The 21,483-nt window shown below is 41.1% G+C and overlaps 1 protein-coding gene across 1 annotated transcript in view; it reads right to left on the bottom strand.

Moving 5' to 3' along the window:
* Positions 1-3,152: 3,152 nt before the first annotated feature.
* The window catches only part of LOC134657575 (fumarylacetoacetate hydrolase domain-containing protein 2), a 29,115-nt gene continuing 10,784 nt past the window's right edge, over positions 3,153-21,483 (bottom strand). The window contains exons 3-6 of the mRNA XM_063513152.1: positions 20,376-20,503; positions 15,144-15,308; positions 11,458-11,624; positions 3,153-3,440 (exon numbers count right to left, since the gene is read on the bottom strand). Coding sequence (XP_063369222.1) covers positions 3,284-3,440; positions 11,458-11,624; positions 15,144-15,308; positions 20,376-20,503 — 617 coding nt within the window. The 3' untranslated portion in view covers positions 3,153-3,283. The remainder of the gene's footprint in view (positions 3,441-11,457; positions 11,625-15,143; positions 15,309-20,375; positions 20,504-21,483) is intronic.

Below are 21,483 nucleotides of genomic sequence, written 5' to 3'. Positions count from 1 at the left end.
AATAAAAATAATCCCCCTTTGGCGCTGGTCGCTGCCCACACCACGTTGAGCCCTATCTTACAAGCTGGCCATGTGTTTCAGGTGTCAAATTATGGTGGTCGTCGGTAATACTTGATTATGATTGCAGACGAGTTTAATTGAGCTTTATGACTGCGTTATGTTGGCGGTTCGTTGGAGTACTTACTTGACGAGATGTATATTAATTTGAGAAATCATCACCAGCTTGAACTAATAAGCTAGCTAGCTATGTAGTCCAAGCTAGTATAGGTAATTCCCATTCCATTAGCATATTTATATTATACTCCCGATTCCATACCCTCCTGAGACCCACAAGCATTTGTTTTATTTCTTAAAGCATTTGTCTTTCATCTCTTGGTTAACAAACTATACTTGGTCAAGCAGATCTTGTCAGTAGAAAAAGGCGGCAAATTTGAAAAATGTAGGCGCGAATATCCCTTCGCGCGTCCCATAGTAAATTTGAATTTCGCGCCTTTTTAGGGTTCCGTACCCAAAGGGCAAAAAACGGGACCCTATTAATAAGACTTCGCTGTCCGTCCGTATGTCACCAGGCTGTATCTCATGAACCGCGACAGCGACATTTGCAATTTTCACAAATGATGTATCTCTGTTGCCGCTATAACAGCAAATACTAAAAATAAAATAAATATTTAAGGGGGGGCTCCCATACAACAAACACGATTTTTTTGCTCTATTTTTTGTTGATGGTGCGAAACCCTCCGTGTGCGAGTCCGACTCGCACTTGGCCGGTTTTTTTACTGACAAGATTTGCTTGACCAGCTATAGGTACTACTTTCTTTAACAGCATTATTTGTTACTTGTACTTTTGATTCAGGGGAAGAATCGAGAAGTCTAGAAGAAGAACAGAACAGAAGATAATAACTAAATCTTGTTCCTAAGTACTAGTGCCGCAGGAGTTGTTTGGATATCTCCTGCTGCTTAAGTGCTTATCAATGAGTGTTTAGTGCTCGACAGAGAAAGAAGATCTGGAATAAGCAAGAGGGAAGATACAGCAAGACTGAGACGAAGAAAGATAGAAGATGTGGATCATGCAAGAGGGAAGAACCAAGATTGAAAAGATTTGAAGATCTGCAACTCAAGATTTCACGACTTATAAGATAGAAGAGGCAGCTACGTTGGTTAAGTAAGAGTGTAAACCTGCTAAATCCATTTTTAAATAAATTAATTTTTAACTTTAATGTCTACATATAATTCACTATTTTCAAAAATATATTTTTAAGTAAGGTAAAATATAAGACTTGTTTGCTTATTTGTAACATTGACTTATTTATAGGTATTGCACTGTAGAGAGAGGCCGAGCATTGATACGTAGCCACAGAATAAATAATAGTACTAAGTACAGAAGACTCACTCTCTAACAAAAGGCGTCTGTTACGATCAGCACAGATATGGCCGCTAGGTGGCGACAGCGCCACGCGCGGTTTATGGCTTTCCCCAAAATTGGGGCGGAACGCATGTACTTTTAGCTACCTGTAGCAAAGCGACGAAATCGCGGAGTGAGCCACGCCTGACGTAGCGTATAAGTTATAATTATTTATACCTATAGGTATTCATGATAATATTAGAATATTACAGTTTTACCTAGTCTATATACATGGGATAATGAAGGATTTTTTGTTTACAACTGAACTGAACGTTATTTATTTATTGGATTTACTTCACAATTTACTTACATCAATTTCGTTTCTAAAACTTATTATTCAAAATTATCATTCGTACAAATTTAGATACAACAAATTGTCCTTTTGTGCACACATTAAAATGCATTAAGCCGCACTCTCACGTGTTGTCACCCTCAATAACCTACAACAACATAATACACCAATATATCTCAATGACAAAATTGCTCCAAATCTATTCACATCCCGTTTTGCTAGTTTTAGACACCATTTTATACGGCCTCGCCTGTCTCGCGCTTTAAACGGCCTCGGAGGTCACGCGCAAGCCCGTATGCCACTTAACTCAATAAGTCCATAAGTCCCCTTGGCATTATATTTAATGGACTATGAAAGGGAGTACGGCAAACAGTTCTTCCTGTGGTGAACGGAAGACGGCCATTGGTTCAATTGGCTCGCCTGTTCGCCAATCAGCGACGTTTAACGTTCGTTATTTGAAGATGTTGGGTGACATAATTTTTTGATGGCGTCAGGTGGATGGTTCTTGAAAGTTATTTTGGATGCCTAAAATATTGGGCGTTGAGTAGGTAAAGCCATGAGTTGATTCGGGTAGGAGGTTGAACCATACTGTTCTACCTTAGAGATGGACATAACATTCGATTGAATTATTCACGACGCATTGGTTTAACACACCAGCTTTGAAAGGCTTACTTTGCACTTCAAAAACTGATAGCAAATTTGTATTTTATTCACATGTGAGGCAAAGTAATCAATTGCAAATTTTGAGTTGTTTTCTTATGTTTGCTGGTAGAATTGACTTTTAAATTATGAACAAATAACTATTGTTTTACAAGGGGGCAAAGTTGTTGTTTAACCGCTCGTGCTAATATTGATACCCGAGCAAGCGAAAGATTCCAAAATTGAACCACGAGCGTAGCGAGTGCCCCCGAGTGAAACACAAAAATTTTCACCACACCAACCCGAAGCAAATATTAAATGTAAAATATCAAACAAAATCAAATCAAATCAAATCCAAATGATTGATATTAAATTTTATCATCCAAAATTATCATTTAAAAGTCAATTCTACCAGCAAACATAAGAAAACAACTCAAAATTTGCATTTGATTACTTTGCCTCACATGTAAATAAAATGCAACTTTGCTATCAGTTTTTGAAGTGCAAAGTAATCCTTTCCGAGCTGGTGTGGTGAAAACACTTTTATCAATAAAATAAAATATACTTGGTCAAGCAAATCCTGTCAGCAGAAAAAGGCGGCAAATTTGAAAAATCGCGGGTTAGCAACACTACGTTTGAATTGTTCGAAAAACACATGTCATTTATACCTTATCTGTGGAACTGTTTTGTTTACATTTCATCGTTGTTCGATGTACATTGCTGCTTTTTGTTCGTTTCCTAGGGACCATACTTTAGTTTGCTTTACATTGCTAATGACATATCCTGCTTGACAGACTATAGTAATAAAACAAATATAACATTGAACAGTTGTATTGTAATATTATAAAACATTTATACATTATAAACTATTTTATGTACAATTTTTCTCATACGATGAAAACGGAGCACTGAAACTGTTTCATACAAACTGGCCCGTTTTTATTGCAATCTTAGAAGGCCTCAACTCTGGTGACGAGTTCGCCGATATTCTCTATCTCGCTCTTGATGACGTCACCGGCCTTGAGGTATTCAGGGGGGGAGCGGTACATGCCAACTCCCCCTGGGGTCCCGGTTAGGATAATGTCCCCTGGCAATAATGTCATCACTCTGTAAAAAAAAACATTGAAAATAATAATTCTTAAAGGCATAGAGGTAGAGGTACAGTCACCTGCAATAATAACGATATGCACATGGACCATAATAGAGGTGCTGTTAGGCTAATTTAGTTATTTAAGAAATAGTTTTAGTTTAATTTAATTTGTAATGTATGGATCTTGTTATCTGAATTAAATATATATAAATAAATAAATAATATGTTACTCTTCGAAGGCCGCAAAAATATCTGACACGATCTTATTTGTAGAGCCATAAGAGCGAGTCACGTATTTTTGCGGCCTCCGAAGAGTTAAATATTATTGCAGTTGACTGTACCTACTACTACAATATTATGCATGTAAAAATGTCGAAATACATCGATTAGTAAAAAAAAAAGAAATCCAAGAAGATATCGATGTAAGAAACTTATATTTGGACTGGACTTCTTTTTAGGGTTCCGTAGCCAAATGGCAAAAAACGGAACCCTTATGGATTGTCATGTCTGTCTGTCTGTCTGTCTGTCTGTCCGTCCGTATGTCACAGCCACTTTTATCCGAAACTATAAGAACTATACTGTTGAAACTTGTTAAGTAGATGTATTCTGTGAACCGCATTAAGATTTTCACACAAAAATAGAAAAAAAAAAACAATAAATTTTGGGGGTTCCCTATACTTAGAACTGAAACTCAAATTTTTTTTCCATCAAACCCATACGTGTGGGGTATCTATGGATAGGTCTTCAAAAATGATATTGAGGTTTCTAATATATTTTTTTTCTAAACTGAATAGTTTGCGCGAGAGACACTTCCAAAGTGGTAAAATGTGCCCCCCCCCCCCTGTAACTTCTAAAATAAGAGAATGATAAAACTAAAAAAAAAATATGATGTACATTACCATGCAAACATCCACGGAAAATTGGTTTGAACGAGATCTAGTAAGTAGTTTTTTTTACTACGTCATAAATACCCGAAATACGGAACCCTTCATGGGCGAGTCTGACTCACACTTGAGTCGCACTTGGCCGCTTTTTTGAAGAACCTATACTATAGAGTCTATAGACCCTTGGGAAAACAAGCGTAAGTAACTTGTAATACAAGAGAAATGTCACTTTTTGACAGCTTTTGTTAGAAAGGGACTTCCACTTGTATTACAAGTTACAAGCTTTTGAGAAACGGGCCCCTGTGGGTCGCTGATTTCGTCGCTGGTGTCATACATGTACCTTAGGGCAAGGTGTTGCAGATCAAGAGAGAAAGAGAAACAGATGTCTAGACAGAGAGGGATAGAGAACACTTATGAGGTCAGTCTCTCGATCACATCTTGTATTTTAGGCACCAGCTACTTATCAAAAACAGCTGAAACAGACCAGCAATACTGACCAGTATTGCTGGAGCACTGGATCTTCAGAGAGAGGGAGAGTATGTGTGTGACAGAGAGAGTACCTACGATGTCAGTCTCTCAATGACGTCCTGTATTTATGCACCAGCTGGTCGATATTGCTGGTCTGTTTCAGCACGCCGTTGACTGAACACTGGATCTTCAGAGAGGGAGAGTATGTGTGTGACAGAGAGAGTACCTACGATGTCAGTCTCTCAATGACGTCCTGTATTTTATGCACCAGCTGGTCAATATTGCTGGTCTGTTTCAGCACGCCGTTGACTGAACACTGGATCTTCAGAGAGGGAGAGTATGTGTGTGACAGAGAGAGTACTTACGATGTCAGTCTCTCAATGGCGTCCTGTATTTTATGCACCAGCTGGTCAGTATTGCTGGTCTGTTTCAGCAAACTGTTGACTGAGCACTGGATCTTCAGAGAGATGAGAGTATGTGTGTGACAAGCACTTACGAGGTCAGTCTCTCAATGACGTCCTGTATTTTATGCATCAGCTAACAGTAAACAGTACAATGAAAAATGTATGGACGCAGAATTGTTTGGCAGTTCATTAAATCTCTTTAAGAGGACTGTATATTCTCTATTAAAATAAGGGTGTAATGTTGTAAGCATAGTAGGCACTGGTTTTTTGAGTATCTTCTCTTGTTCACTCATTTGTTATGTACAACTATAGGTTACACTTTTTTATTATTTTTTTAATTGTACCTCGATACAATTTGTAGATTAGGGAACTATAGGTCTATAAATAAATCAATTTGTAGCTATTAGCTAAGTTGCTCTTATGTTAATTATAAGACTGTTTGTTTCTCAATAAATAAAAAAAAACAGCTGGTCAGTATTGCTGGTCTGTTTGACCACGCCGTTGACTGAGCATTGGATCTTCAGAGAGAGGGAGAGTATGTGTGTGACAGAGAGAGTACTTACGAGGTCAGTCTCTCAATGACGTCCTGTATTTTTTGTACCAGCTGGTCAGTATTGCTGGTTTGTTTCAGCAAACCGTTCACTGAGCACTGGATCTTCAGAGAGATGAGAGTGTGTGACAGAGAGAGTACTTACGATGTCAGTCTCTCAATGACGTCCTGTATTTTATGCACCAGCTGGTCAATATTGCTGGTCTGTTTCAGCACGCCGTTGACTGAACACTGGATCTTCAGAGAGGGAGAGTATGTGTGTGACAGAGAGAGTACCTACGATGTCAGTCTCTCAATGACGTCCTGTATTTTATGCACCAGCTGGTCAATATTGCTGGTCTGTTTCAGCACGCCGTTGACTGAACACTGGATCTTCAGAGAGGGAGAGTATGTGTGTGACAGAGAGAGTACTTACGATGTCAGTCTCTCAATGGCGTCCTGTATTTTATGCACCAGCTGGTCAGTATTTGTTGCGTCTAGTGCCTAGTTCGTAGTATTTAGATGAATCCAGGAGATCTAGACTGCTGAATAAAACGATAGCGGACTGTAAACACTATTTTTAATTACTGGTAGTTACAAAGATATTCTTATTATTTATAATTAATTTGGACGCGACGCGATATGTGTGCGTTCCGCGAGCCGTTATTTCGATTCTGCCCGTCCCCCCGCGGACCGGTCCCCGGGCCCGTCGCCGGCTAACCGGTCCGGTGACGTGACGTCATCGCTGTTGCTGTGGAGTCAATTTGATGCGGCGGCGGTATTGTTACCAACATATACTCCCGGCATTGAAGAGCTTGGGTCTTCAAGATCTTGGATGGGTAGAGGACAAATTGTGTTGAAGGCCCGACGAATGACTCCCTTTTTCGTCTTTATGTCGGCTACTCTTGCGATGCCATCTCTGCCAGGCAGTACTTGGACGATGCGGCCGAGCAGCCACATAAGCGGCGGTAGATTCTTGTCCTTGATTACTACCATGGTTCCGACGTCGAGTTTGCCCCTTGAGCTCTGCCATTTGGTTCTCTGTTGCAGGCCAGAAATATACTCAGTGGAGAACCTGTTCCAGAAGTGCTGTTTAAGGAACTCGATGCGCTGGTACCTTTGAAGTGAGGTAATCTTTAGGTTGGTGAGCTGAGGGTAAGGCAAAGACGTGAGAGGCCTTCCAATTAAGAAGTGAGATGGACTTAAAAAGGATAGATCAGATGGATCATTAGAAAGTGGCGTAAGAGGACGTGAGTTTAAAATCGCTTCGATCTTTACTAAGCACGTAGCCAATAATTCATAGGTGAGATGTGTAAGACCTAGGGTTCGTCGCAGGTGGTACTTTACGGACTTCACGGCAGACTCCCAGATTCCTCCAAAGTGAGGTGTGTATGCTGGGATGAAGGAGAAATTGATTTGCGCGTCGGCCATATCTGCCGCAAAGTCTTGTTTTAAGAGATTTGAGAGCTCATTGAAGGTACCAACAAAGGTCGTGCCATTATCTGAGAAGATTACCCTTGGCTTGCCACGACGACCAATAAATCGGTTAAGAGCTGCCATAAAAGCTTCCTTGGTCAAATCCGAAACAAGCTCCAAATGAAGTGCCTTGGATGCTAAACACACAAATATGCAAATATAGGCCTTTACGAGCCTACACCCTCTACCTTTGCGGTCAGCTATAAGAATTGGACCGGCGTAATCGGTGCCTGTTTCAAGGAACGGATATTCAAGGTGCAACCTTTCTTTCGGCAAGTTACCCATTATTGGTTGCACTGTTTCACCTTTCAATCGAACACATTTGAGACAAGTATGGACAACCTGTTTTGCTAAGTTTCTTCCTCCGAGCGGCCAGTAGTTAAGTTTTATAGTCGCTAGAAGTAATTGAGGAGGCGCGTGAAGTAGACGTAAGTGGAACATTTTAAAAAGCAACCTTGCGAGATGATGCTTACTACAGATGACTATAGGATGCTTTGTGCCATAGTCATAATATGAGTTAACCAGTCGACCCCCGACTCTAATAAGCCCTGAATCAAAAAATGGCGATAGCGAACTAAGCCGGCTTTTCTTTGGCAATGGTTTTCCTGTTTTAAGAAGCTCATACTCGTCAGGAAATGAGTCTTGTTGGGACCTGCGAAGAAGTAGAACTGAAGCCGATTCTAGCTCAACTAAGTTAAGACCACCGGTTGTCTTAGTATTTTCTTTTTTACAATTGTGTATGAATCTAAGAATATACGCTATTACCCGTTGCAATTTTGAATAAGATGATTTGTTTTTAATTAAATGTTCTATTTGGTTATCAGCGTTATTAGGGGCGGGACATGCGACAAATGCCTTGGCCGGTAACATCTCTGGCAGTGGAGACTGGTTACCAGACTTTGGTGCAGTCGGCCAATAGGCCATGTCCTGTTTCAAGAAGGATGGTCCCGACCACCACAAGGAAGAGTTCATTATGAGGTCGGCACCTAAACCTCGAGACACCAGATCTGCAGGATTCTCCTTTGAAGGCACGTAGCGCCAAGAAGCGGCTCTGGAGCTTTCCTGGATCTCTGATATCCGGTTTTTGACAAAAGGACGTAATGAACAAGGAGAAGATGATAGCCAACCCATGACTATCATCGAGTCACACCAAAATACGCAATGGTCTGGTTTCCGGGTAAGTGACTCAAGAACCTTTGTACACAATCTTGCGCCTAATAAGGCCCCGCAAAGCTCGAGACGCGGAATAGTTGTGACTTTAATCGGCGCGACTTTACTTTTAGATGCCAGTAGGTGAACACTCACTGAGCCATCCCCGGCCACGGAGCGGACGTACAGGCAAGCTCCGTATGCTTTCTCCGACGCATCAGTGAAGACGTGGAAATCAACAGCCGTAGGAGTATTGCACAAGACCCAGCGAGGTATATGGATATTATTAAGATAAGGCAGAGTTTTTACAAAGTCTTCCCAGGATGTAAGTATGTCTCCTGTAAGCGGATCATCCCAAGAACACTGGTTTACCCAAAGTTTCTGCATGATTATTTTCGCCTGCACGATACAAGGCGTTACTAATCCTAAAGGGTCAAAAATTTGGGCTATGACTGAAAGAATGTGTCTTTTAGTGACTACCTTTGGTAACGAGATGTCTATGCGAAATGTAAGACTGTCTTGAGCGCATCTCCAATTAAGGCCTAATGTTTTAGACAGCTCGTTCTCGCTGAGATCCACACATTCTGTCAGACATGAATCCTCACCAACGGCTTTAAGAATTTCTTTATTATTAGACTGCCACTTACGCAAGTGGAATTGAGCATTTTCCAGCGTATCTATTACATTACGACATAGTGCCACAGTATCATCTATAGAATGAGAGCCAGATAGGAAGTCGTCTACATAAAAATCCCTGGCGATCGCTTCCTTCGTTTGCTTGTCACTGGATTCTTGTGATAGCTGTAAGAGGCACCGTGTACTCAGAAACGGAGCTGATGACGTCCCGTAAGTCACGGTATTAAGGGAATAAATTTTAAGCGGCTTTGAAGGGTCTGCCCTCCATAAGATCAACTGAAGTTGACGTTGTTCGTCGTCCACAAGAATTTGCCGATACATTTTCTCGATGTCAGCTGACACTACATATTTATGTTGACGAAACCGTAGTAAAATGGAAAATAAGTCGTCCTGAACCCTGGGTCCTATTAACTGGATGTCGTTAAAAGATTGTCCATACTTGTCTCAAATGTGTTCGATTGAAAGGTGAAACAGTGCAACCAATAATGGGTAACTTGCCGAAAGAAAGGTTGCACCTTGAATATCCGTTCCTTGAAACAGGCACCGATTACGCCGGTCCAATTCTTATAGCTGACCGCAAAGGTAGAGGGTGTAGGCTCGTAAAGGCCTATATTTGCATATTTGTGTGTTTAGCATCCAAGGCACTTCATTTGGAGCTTGTTTCGGATTTGACCAAGGAAGCTTTTATGGCAGCTCTTAACCGATTTATTGGTCGTCGTGGCAAGCCAAGGGTAATCTTCTCAGATAATGGCACGACCTTTGTTGGTACCTTCAATGAGCTCTCAAATCTCTTAAAACAAGACTTTGCGGCAGATATGGCCGACGCGCAAATCAATTTCTCCTTCATCCCAGCATACACACCTCACTTTGGAGGAATCTGGGAGTCTGCCGTGAAGTCCGTAAAGTACCACCTGCGACGAACCCTAGGTCTTACATATCTCACCTATGAATTATTGGCTACGTGCTTAGTAAAGATCGAAGCGATTTTAAACTCACGTCCTCTTACGCCACTTTCTAATGATCCATCTGATCTATCCTTTTTAAGTCCATCTCACTTCTTAATTGGAAGGCCTCTCACGTCTTTGCCTTACCCTCAGCTCACCAACCTAAAGATTACCTCACTTCAAAGGTACCAGCGCATCGAGTTCCTTAAACAGCACTTCTGGAACAGGTTCTCCACTGAGTATATTTCTGGCCTGCAACAGAGAACCAAATGGCAGAGCTCAAGGGGCAAACTCGACGTCGGAACCATGGTAGTAATCAAGGACAAGAATCTACCGCCGCTTATGTGGCTGCTCGGCCGCATCGTCCAAGTACTGCCTGGCAGAGATGGCATCGCAAGAGTAGCCGACATAAAGACGAAAAAGGGAGTCATTCGTCGGGCCTTCAACACAATTTGTCCTCTACCCATCCAAGATCTTGAAGACCCAAGCTCTTCAATGCCGGGAGTATATGTTGGTAACAATACCGCCGCCGCATCAAATTGACTCCACAGCAACAGCGATGACGTCACGTCACCGGACCGGTTAGCCGGCGACGGGCCCGGGGACCGGTCCGCGGGGGGACGGGCAGAATCGAAATAACGGCTCGCGGAACGCACACATATCGCGTCGCGTCCAAATTAATTATAAATAATAAGAATATCTTTGTAACTACCAGTAATTAAAAATAGTGTTTACAGTCCGCTATCGTTTTATTCAGCAGTCTAGATCTCCTGGATTCATCTAAATACTACGAACTAGGCACTAGACGCAACATATGTCCATTCCCTACTTGATGCGGCGGCGGTATTGTTACCAACAGTATTGCTGGTCTGTTTCAGCAAACTGTTGACTGAGCACTGGATCTTCAGAGAGATGAGAGTATGTGTGTGACAAGCACTTACGAGGTCAGTCTCTCAATGACGTCCTGTATTTTATGCATCAGCTAACAGTAAACAGTACAATGAAAAATGTATGGACGCAGAATTGTTTGGCAGTTCATTAAATCTCTTTAAGAGGACTGTATATTCTCTATTAAAATAAGGGTGTAATGTTGTAAGCATAGTAGGCACTGGTTTTTTGAGTATCTTCTCTTGTTCACTCATTTGTTATGTACAACTATAGGTTACACTTTTTTATTATTTTTTTAATTGTACCTCGATACAATTTGTAGATTAGGGAACTATAGGTCTATAAATAAATCAATTTGTAGCTATTAGCTAAGTTGCTCTTATGTTAATTATAAGACTGTTTGTTTCTCAATAAATAAAAAAAAACAGCTGGTCAGTATTGCTGGTCTGTTTGACCACGCCGTTGACTGAGCATTGGATCTTCAGAGAGAGGGAGAGTATGTGTGTGACAGAGAGAGTACTTACGAGGTCAGTCTCTCAATGACGTCCTGTATTTTTTGTACCAGCTGGTCAGTATTGCTGGTCTGTTTCAGCAAACCGTTCACTGAGCACTGGATCTTCAGAGAGATGAGAGTGTGTGACAGAGAGAGTACTTACGATGTCAGTCTCTCAATGACGTCCTGTATTTTATGCACCAGCTGGTCAGTTTTGCTGGTCTGTTTGACCACGCCGTTGACTGAGCATTGGATCTTCAGTTTCTGAGGGTCCCCGATTTCGTCGCTGGTCGTCATACACGGACCTATGGGGCAGAACGTGTCCATCGCCTGAAAAAAAAAGTAAAAGATTAAAAAACTCTAAATCAATGTGGTTGCTTTATTTTATTACCTACTTCCTAATATTCCTATTGGGGGGTGCATTGGTCTTTATTATTATAACTATAGCTTCCAGAACAGGCCAAGAGTAAATCGAACTCGTACTCTGAGATTTAAATGTACAGTCACCAGAGATGCGATTTATTTGAAATACTTCTATTTAAAATGCAAATACAAAATGCAAAATACCTATTTTGTATTTTGCATTTAAATGCCTTTTAGTAAAAAACATTTTGTATTTTATTTGAAATACTTTTCGAGATGTATTTTGCATTTTTATATTCATTTCAAAATGCAAAATACTTTGTGATTAAGTTTAACCAACATTACCAGTCAGACAAAATGAAATGAACGAATGACGCTTGTATTGCCGAATTTGACCGATAGAGGCGCCTGCTAGCGCCTGGCGCCAGCGCCAGGTATTGTTAAAAAGCGTAATAAATAAAAAACGATGTTTTTTTTTTTTCACTTTTTAACAATACCAGTCCAGTTGTTATTAATAAAAGAAAAGTGTAATAATAACAAAATAAGAACTACATAGAATCAATCGAAATAAATGGCCACACAAGTCACAAAATGGAGCCATGGCTCTCTTTTCGTTAGTCTAGTTTTTTACATTATTTTAAGTGAGAATACTCTTTATTCATTTTTCGTCTTAAATTAGGTTTTATTACAATATGGATATAAAATTAAAATATAAAAACACTTACAAAAACAATATAAAAATATTTTAAAAAAACCTAACCTAGGGTGCCGCCAGCAGCGGGGCAAGGCCCAAGCTGCCGGTGGTCAGGGCTGCAGAGAGAGGAACCGGCGGACTATCCGCGCCGTGTCCAAGATCACCGCCTTCTGCATCTGGCCCTTGATCCAACCACCTAGCGAGAGTCTCTCAAGATGTTGGTCGAGACTCTTCGCTATTAGACGAAGTATTATTATTATTAATAACAGAATTTATTGATACGCGTACTGATAAATATGACCAAAATGTCATGCATAAGGTGCCATGTTATTAGACGTTTTTGTTCGGCTCTGCATTGTGTCTCTATTTCTCATGACAAATACCTAAAATAAATAAAAATATCTGAGATTTGGTCAAAAGGTATTTTATTTTGAAAAAGTATTTTGAAAATACCTATTTTGCATTTAGCATTTGAAATACATAACGCAAAACTATTTGGTATTTTGCATTTGAAATAGTAAATCTGAAAAGTATTTTGCATTTTGTATTTAAATGCTTTTTTAAAACCATTTTGTACATCTCTGACAGTCACCACACGGGACTGTTACGCCATTTAGAGTCCTAGCTACATTGGTTTTTGCATACTTACGCTATGGAATGTCCAATTTAGCTAGAACCCTAAATGGCGTAACAATCACGGAGTGAGACTGTACAATCACAAACAGATGCAACTCTTTGACAGTCTGACGGACACACAGACATCAGATCGGATCAAACTTGAAAAGTAACAATGCCGTAATGGTCTAAAAGACGATTTTTTAGGGTTCCGTAGCCAAATGGCAAAAAACGGAACCCTTATAGATTCGTCATGTCTGTCTGTCTGTCCGTCTGTCCGTCTGTCCGTCTGTCTGTCCGTCCGTATGTCACGGCCACTTTTCTCCGAAACTATAAGAACTATACTGTTGAAACTTGGTAAGTAGATGTATTCTGTGAACCGCATTAAGATTTTCACACAAAAATAGAAAAAAAAAAAAAAAATTTTTGGGGTTCCCCATACTTCGAACTGAAACTCAAATTTTTTTTTTTCATCAAACCCATACGTGTGGGGTATCTATGGATAGGTCTTCAAAAATGATATTGAGGTTTCTAATATCATTTTTTTCTAAACTGAATAGTTTGCGCGAGAGACACTTCCAAAGTGATAAAATGTGTGTCCCCCCCCCCCTAACTTCTAAAATAAGAGAATGATAAAACTAAAAAAAATATATGATGTACATTACCATGTAAACTTCCACCGAAAATTGGTTTGAACGAGATCTAGTAAGTAGTTTTTTTTAATACGTCATAAATCGCCTAAATACGGAACCCTTCATGGGCGAGTCCGACTCGCACTTGGCCGCTTTTACTATTTACTTACTCCGTTTTTTTAACTTTTCTAACCTCAAAAGTAGTGGTAATTAAATTTTTTCTTCCGAAATGTTAGCTAGGGTTCATATGATATTTAATATTGCGATACAATAATATGTAAACGACACTATAATTCTGTGCATACTTACTCAGCGGCGGTATTAGCACGGTCGCATTTTTATCGCTTGTCACCATTCCTGTCACGTTCTAACGAGAATGTAAGTGCGAAAGTGACGGGCATAGTAACAGGCGATAAAAATGGAACTAGCTATGCTGCGCCCGCAGATTTAATTTTGGAGGAAGAAAGTTACCACCACTTTTGAGGTTATAAAATTTCTAATCTAAAAAACGGACTAAGTATAGTAAAAGTCGCGTTTTAGACTCACACAGCAGAATAAACATAGAAAAACAGATACAAAAGGGGTGAGACAGAAAGAGAGGGTATTTAGAAAATTTCAAATTGTGGTATCAATGTAGACACTAGAAGCAATTACAAAGAACACGAAGCAAAATTGAATTAACCCCGCTAATGGCTGACCTCACAGATTTATTGCTTTCTATTGGACAAATTAAGGTAACGAGGTCGATATAGTACCTAAGGCTAGCGAGAAGGTACTTTCGTACTGGCACTGATATCTTGAGCCACGGTGTAACCAGCAATGTAGTCGAAAGCTTTTTACCTTGCCAAGCAAAAATTGTCCAGCATTCCTCTCCTTCTGCCAATGTCTGGCACTAATATCTTGAGCCACGGTGTAGCCGGTAATGTAGTCGAAAGCTTCTTACCTTGCCAAGTAAGAATTGTCAAGCATTCCTCTCCTTCTGCCAATCTCTGGCACTTATATCTTGAGCCACGGTGTAGCCGGCAATGTAGTCGAAAGCGTCTTACCTTGCCAAGTAAGTGTGAGGCCTGAGTGGACGCTGGAGTTGGGCGTGCAGCGGGGCGGGGTGTGCGGCGTGCATGTTAAACAAATGCAAACGTATAGGAGCGGCCTTAGTGCACGCTGCTCAAATCACTTGTAAGCCCGACGCCACGCTGCACGCCCTGCCGAACGCTCCGCTTCGAGCATCCACTCAGGCCTTACACTAAGAATTGTCCAGCATTCCTCTCCTTCTGCCAGTCTCTGGCACTTATATCTTGAGCCACGGTGTAACCGGCAATGTAGTCGAAAGCTTCCTTACCTTGCCAAGTAAGAATTGTCCAGCATTCCTCTCCTTCTGCCAGTCCCTGGCACTGATATCTTGAGCCACGGTGTAACCAGTAATGTAGTCGAAAGCTTTTTACCTTGCCAAGCAAAAATTGTCCAGCATTCCTCTCCTTCTGCCAATCTCTGGAACTAATATCTTGAGCCACGGTGTAACCGGCAATGTAGTCGAAAACTTCTTACCTTGCCAAGCAGGAATTGACCAGCATTCCTTTCCTTCTGCCAGTCCCTGGCACTGATATCTTGAGCCACGGTGTAGCCAGCAATGTAGTCGAAAGCGTCTTTTGCCTTTACGTCGCTCGCTTTCTTGCCAATGACTACGGTTAGTTCAACCTCCCAGTCCACTTTCTGTAAAATTGTAAATGAATATGTTAATTTATTAGTAGGTATGTCACATAATAATTCCTGTTCCTGCCAAAAAAAAGTTTTGATATAAATATGCTTCTATTACCTACTGACGGTCGGTGTTTTTGCGTCCATTAAGTACTTATTAGACTCGTCAGAACAAATCAAATGAGCCCAAAATTCGAGGGGCTTTCTAGTAGCTCCCTAAAGGCTAAAACCACTATTCGCCCCCTGGCTAGATCAGCTCGATTATCTAAATTATTGTATTGCCATCTTGATTCCATAAATATACATACGCATACTTGCAAACAACTAAATGAGCATTTTCCAAAAAAAATGTACATTTCATTCATGTCTTCAAAATATTGACTTCTTGGGCTCATTTTACTGAGAATCATTTGTACATTCACGCAGGGGCGTATTTTGAAATTTGGCGCCCCGGGCCAATACGTTTCGCCGCCCAGAAGTCAAGGAAGAAAAACAAAATGCAATCCGCTAGGGGCGGCATATGGCGCCATGACATGAATGAAATTTACATTTTTTTTTAAAACGCTCAAATATAAGTGCTATTAGAAAGGATCTCGACGCAAAGGGGTCTGTCTTGAATAATGCAGTTGTGAGTAGTTTGTCCCACCCATTGTTTCTATTTCAACTGGACGATTATGTTTCGTGTCAAGCCCCTACCTACTTGCAACCTACGCGGTATGAGTTACATGCTCAATTTGCTTCAATAATTGACCCCAATTTGACGTGAGAGGACCTGTGATTCATACATACCTAGGCAAATGGGCATCTGACACAAGTAAGAACTCAATTTTCAAGGAATCTCTGTCCGAACGAAAAGACAGTAAGTATGTTGAAGGTAAGGTAAGGTAAGGTAAGTTAAGGTAGGTTGTACTATTTACCTATATATATTTTTGGTTTTCGCCTTTCACTAACTTCTAACCTAGATGTACCTACTGAGACTACATACGTTTTACTACAAAACATGCGAGTACAGCTACAACTACATAATATGGGTCTGTATAGCTGCCGCCTTTAGATATATCGGAGCGGCCAAGGTGTTCACAAAAATCTGAACAAAGCGTTTATTAACGGTAACTTTCGGATGTCAACTGCAGCTGCATTACTGTTGCGGCGACGTAAATGAGTGACGGAATGAACGTCACAATCGCGGCAGGAAATGTCACACATCCGAACGTCACCTTATACGCGTTCAGATATTTAGAGCACCTTGGCCGCTCCGATGTTGATTGTATCTAACATCTAAAATTAGTAATACCAGGCGTGGCTCACTCCTCAATTTCGTCGCGTCGCTACAACACAGACAAGACATCCTCTAGACCAGCGGTCGGCAACCTTTTAGCAGCCAAGGGCCGCATAGCAGAGTTAACGAATATAATTAATTGTTAATATATATTTATGACTTTATCAGACATTGTCGTTTGTCAATATTACATACATAAAATAAATTAATTAAAAATTAAAAAACACGACTGCAATTCAAAAGCGAACTGAAAAGCTAAAAATAATTTTTAGTTATGTTAGGTACTCAACTTAATTAATGTAAAATATAATATATATGGAAGTGTTCTGTCAGGGTCGTAAACAGCAAACGGAAAAGTTTAGGCTCATTTAGGATCGTGACTGTACCTGTATATTTTATTTCGATTGCAGTCGGGGACCTTGATATATTGAATTTTTCCCATTCACAGGTCCCCGACTGCATCGAAATAAAATATACAGGTACAGTCACGATCCTAAATGAGCCTAAACTTTTCCGTTTGCTGTTTACGACCCTGACAGAACACTTCCCTATATATTATATTTTACATTAATTAAGTTGAGTACCTAACATAACTAAAAATTATTTTTAGCTTTTCAGTTCGCTTTTGAATTGCAGTCGTGTTTTTTAATTTTTAATTAATTTATTTTATTTTATACATTTTAGTGACCATACAAACCAACCACATTTTTTATATGATTTAAGGCACTTAAGTTGCTTCAAGGAGCTTTCATCATGTTGATATTTTGATATGTTAGCATAAAACGTGCTTAAAAACCTAAATAGGTCGGACCCAAAAACCAGACGTATTGAAAAGTGCTATGGCTTAATATCTCTGCAACTACATAATTATAAATTGGCTTTCGGCCTTCGCAATTAAGATACTTAGGGAAGCTGCAGAAAGCATGCACCTTTCTTACGTTCCGGGCCTTCGGCCCTACGCGAAGCTCGGCCTCCGGCCTTTGTAATTAAGAATCTTGAGGAAGCTACAGAAAACGTGCACCTTTCTTACGCTCTGGGCCTTCTGCCCTACGCGAAGGTCGGCCTTCGGCCTTCGCAATTAAGAAACTTGGAAAAGCTGCAGAAAGCGTGCACCTTTCTTATGCTCCGGGCCTTCGGCCCTACGCGAAGCTCAGCCTTCGGCCTTCGCAATTAAGATACTTCGAGCTGCAGAAAGCGTGCACCTTTCTTACGCTCCGGGTCTTCGGCCCTATGCGAAGCTCGGCATTCGGCCTTCGCAATTAAGATACTTCGAGCTGCAGAAAGCGTGCACCTTTCTTACACTCCGGGTCTTCGGCCCTATGCGAAGCTCGGCATTCGGCCTTCGCAATTAAGATACTTCGAGCTGCAGAAAGCGTGCACCTTTCTTACACTCCGGGCCTTCGGCCCTATGCGAAGCTCGACATTCGGCCTTCGCAATTAAGATTCTTGGGGAAGCTGCAAAAAACGTGCACCTTTCTTACGCTCCGGGCCTTCGGCCCTACGCGAACCTTCGGCCTTCGCAATTAAGATACTTGGGGAAGCTGCAGAAAGCATGCACCTCTCTTACGCTCCGAGCCTTCGGCCCTACGCGAAGCTCGGCCTTCGGTATTTACAATTAAGAAACTTGGGGAAACTGCAAAAAGCGTGCACCTTTCTTACGCTTCGGGCCTTCGGCCCTACGCGGAGCTCGGCCTTCGGCCTTCGCAATTAAGATACTTGGGGAATTTACAGGAAGCACGCACCTGCCTTACGCTTCAGAGCGTCGACCCTATGCGGAGTTCGGCCTTCGGCTTTCGTTATTAAAATACTCGTGGAAGTTGCAGGAAGCGCCCATCTATCTTAAGCTCCCAGTCTTTGCTTCTCGTAAAATATTGTTTCACAACAGTAGCACGTGTGCTCCGGGATTTGCAAAATTTGTCGTGCAAAATTAAAATCATCATCAAAGACCTGCCTTCTACAGTCATGATAATAGTGTCTTCTATTCAAAGTCTCAAGTTAAATCTTATAATAAACAGCACAATATGTTTATTCAGAGTACCTGAGCATTTCTCAAATAATTTGTACTTTTCGATCACATCTTAGATTTCTATAAAAATTGGTATGCTGGTAAAGTACATGAAGCTGAACAATTTCTACCATATTTCCCAAAATGTCCAAGAAAGTTTGTATGAAACATTCCTTTTTTGTTACCAAATGTGTAAGGAAATCTGGTAACAAAAAAGGATGTTTCATACAAACTTTCTTGGACATTTTGGGAAGTGGAAATTGTTCAGCTTCATGTACTTTACCAGCAAACCAATTTTATAGAAATCTAAGATGTGATCGAAATGTACAAATTTTTTGAGAAATGCTTACCTAGTCAATCGTTCAAACCGTTCCTTTCGTATTTGACACTTTCGCAATTGAAAATAACGTAAGCGCCACGTATGACGTTGTCGTATATAGCTGCAAAGAGAAATGTCATTAGCGCGATGTAGAACATTTCGTATTTTCTCTCCAACGATACAATTAAACATATAACTTATATATATTCGTATGATCGCCTTAAAAAATCCTTTCTTTTAATACCCCATTCAATAGATTTAGACAATTCATTTATCTTTGCGTTATACTTATATTTTGTAAAATCTTGTCCTACCAAATGAATAGTTTAAACCATATTTTGTGTACAGTTTTAGAATCGTCTTTCAAAATCCTTTATTTTAATACCCAACTCGATAGGTTTATAAGTTTTATTTTTGTTTCGGTTGCACAATTTGCAGTGCATAATCCGCCATATTGGTTTTGTGATGACGTCACATAGCCTATGTTACTCGGGATGACGTAAGGATTCCAATGATATCTCAAACACCTAAATCGGTTCAGGCACTTAGCTGTTACGGTGTAACAAAGAAACTTACATACCCACATACAAACATGAACGCTGAAAACAATACACTCTTTTTTTGGGGCAGTCGTGTAAAAATAGCCAGGGAGGCTCGCGGGCCGCAAGTGATAGCGTCACGGGCCGCAGGTTGCCGACCGCTGCTCTAGACTGAGCATAGTAGCGCTACCCCCTCTGCCACAAATAGTAGTTTTACTGCATCTTCGAGTCAAAGTGTCTTTGTGTGACGTCCGTGTCTTTGAACGGACCAATCACGGCACGGGACTCGCTCACCTCGTCCCCCGCACCCCAGTATTTTTGGCAGCATCGGTTTCATGAAATAATTGCTCTTAACTCCGTCTAGAGGATTCCTAGTCTATGCGCTACAAGAGTACAAGTACCAACAACTACATGCGGCCCACACCAATTTAGGTGTCTAGCCATAGTAATTACCACGCACCACTACGGAACCGACGCCTGCTCGCGCTTGCGCCACCTAGCGGTCATATCTGTCGTGATAGACGCGTTTTGTTAGAGGGAATCTTCTGTACCTAGTTCTATTATTTGGGTCAATCAACTATTTCTTGTTGTTATTCTGTCCCATCAGCGAGGAGACAATAGTAGCATAGATTGTTAGAAGAAATGCTGTACCATGTTCCACTAACATGGTCAGTAGATGTCCCATTATGGAAAGGTCTTATAACTACCATAAAATGCAAGTTTGGTTCATTTAAATACGAAAAACCTAGAATTTTAAGAGTGACTCAGGAGACCGTAACGGACGTAAGAAAAAGTTGATTAACCCATTTAAGGCTTCGTCATACAGGCGCGTTGTCCGGGCGTGGCGTGAGCATTTTATATATAAAATCGGCGCGCCCCGCTCACGCCGCGCCCGGAAAACGCGCCTGTGTGACGAAGAATTTATTGTGGTAATACCAACCGATGTAGACTTCCGCAGTCGCACCGCGTCCTTGGGGCCGACGACGCAGCTCGGGAACTTTCCGAAGACCATCGGCACCGCTGGGGGCGTCAGGTTTTGCTCCTTGCAGTGGTCCATATAGTTCAGGCCTTCGGAGATACACGAGCCAAATATATTACCATTACATATCCATTGAAGTGGCAGGAACCGGCTCACGGACAATTTACTTAAGTCATTTAAATTTGATTTTAATTAACATAAAATCGAAATTCGAACAACTCAAAAATTACGTATGCCACTTGAAAGGCTATAGCTATATCCAAGCGATTAAGCCCTAAAAGACCTGTCCGCCCTCGGAATACCCAACTGGAGTGAAGTGGTGCAAGATAGGGCAGAGTGGCGCTCTCTTGTGTCAGAGGCCGAGATCCTTTTTGGGTCAGTTGCTTGGCCTTAGAGTAGGTCAAAGACGCCTAGTCTTAGTAAGATGGCATATAGTCGAGAAATTGGGACGGGTTCCACCGTGGCGGGGTGGCCAAGGGGTTCAAGGCGTTAGCCCGGATTGCTAAAGACGCCGGTTCGAATCCGGCCTTTACCACTGGAGGGCTTCGTCACTTTTTCTTTAATATATGACATCTAGTTCAGTTTTTAAAGTATAGCTATCAAAGCCGTGATCGGTAACGGCGATTATTAAGCAGCTGGCGAAACCAATTTTTCTTGCATAGGGGTTTAGAGTCGCGGTGGAGGAATGATATCGGAGCGACAAAACGTATTTATAAATAAGAACATCTAGATACTGAGAAATGTAATTTTTAATACTGATAAGTGATAAAGTACCTACTGTTTGTCTGTAATACATCTAGACTACGTCTTCAAGTTATTATTTAACCTCTCAACTCCCATGGGTCTAAATTTGCCAGACAAAAACGAACTTTGCTTCTCTTTGCTGACCCGAATTGCCTAGATGGATAGGAAGAGGTTAAAGTAGGTACTACCGAAACACTACCTACTGTCAAAGTACAACTAAACACATAACTAAACTGGCTCTCTATATACTACCAGCAACATTATTAGGCTGCCTTTCCTGAGCGCCTTTCCGATGATGAGATGAGCGGAGCTAGATGAGACATGC

Source organism: Cydia amplana, chromosome 20 (genome assembly GCF_948474715.1).
Source record: "Cydia amplana chromosome 20, ilCydAmpl1.1, whole genome shotgun sequence".
NCBI lineage: Eukaryota > Metazoa > Arthropoda > Insecta > Lepidoptera > Tortricidae > Cydia > Cydia amplana.
The sequence above is the reverse complement of the archived record's forward strand: the minus strand, read 5'-3'. Positions and strand labels throughout refer to the sequence as shown.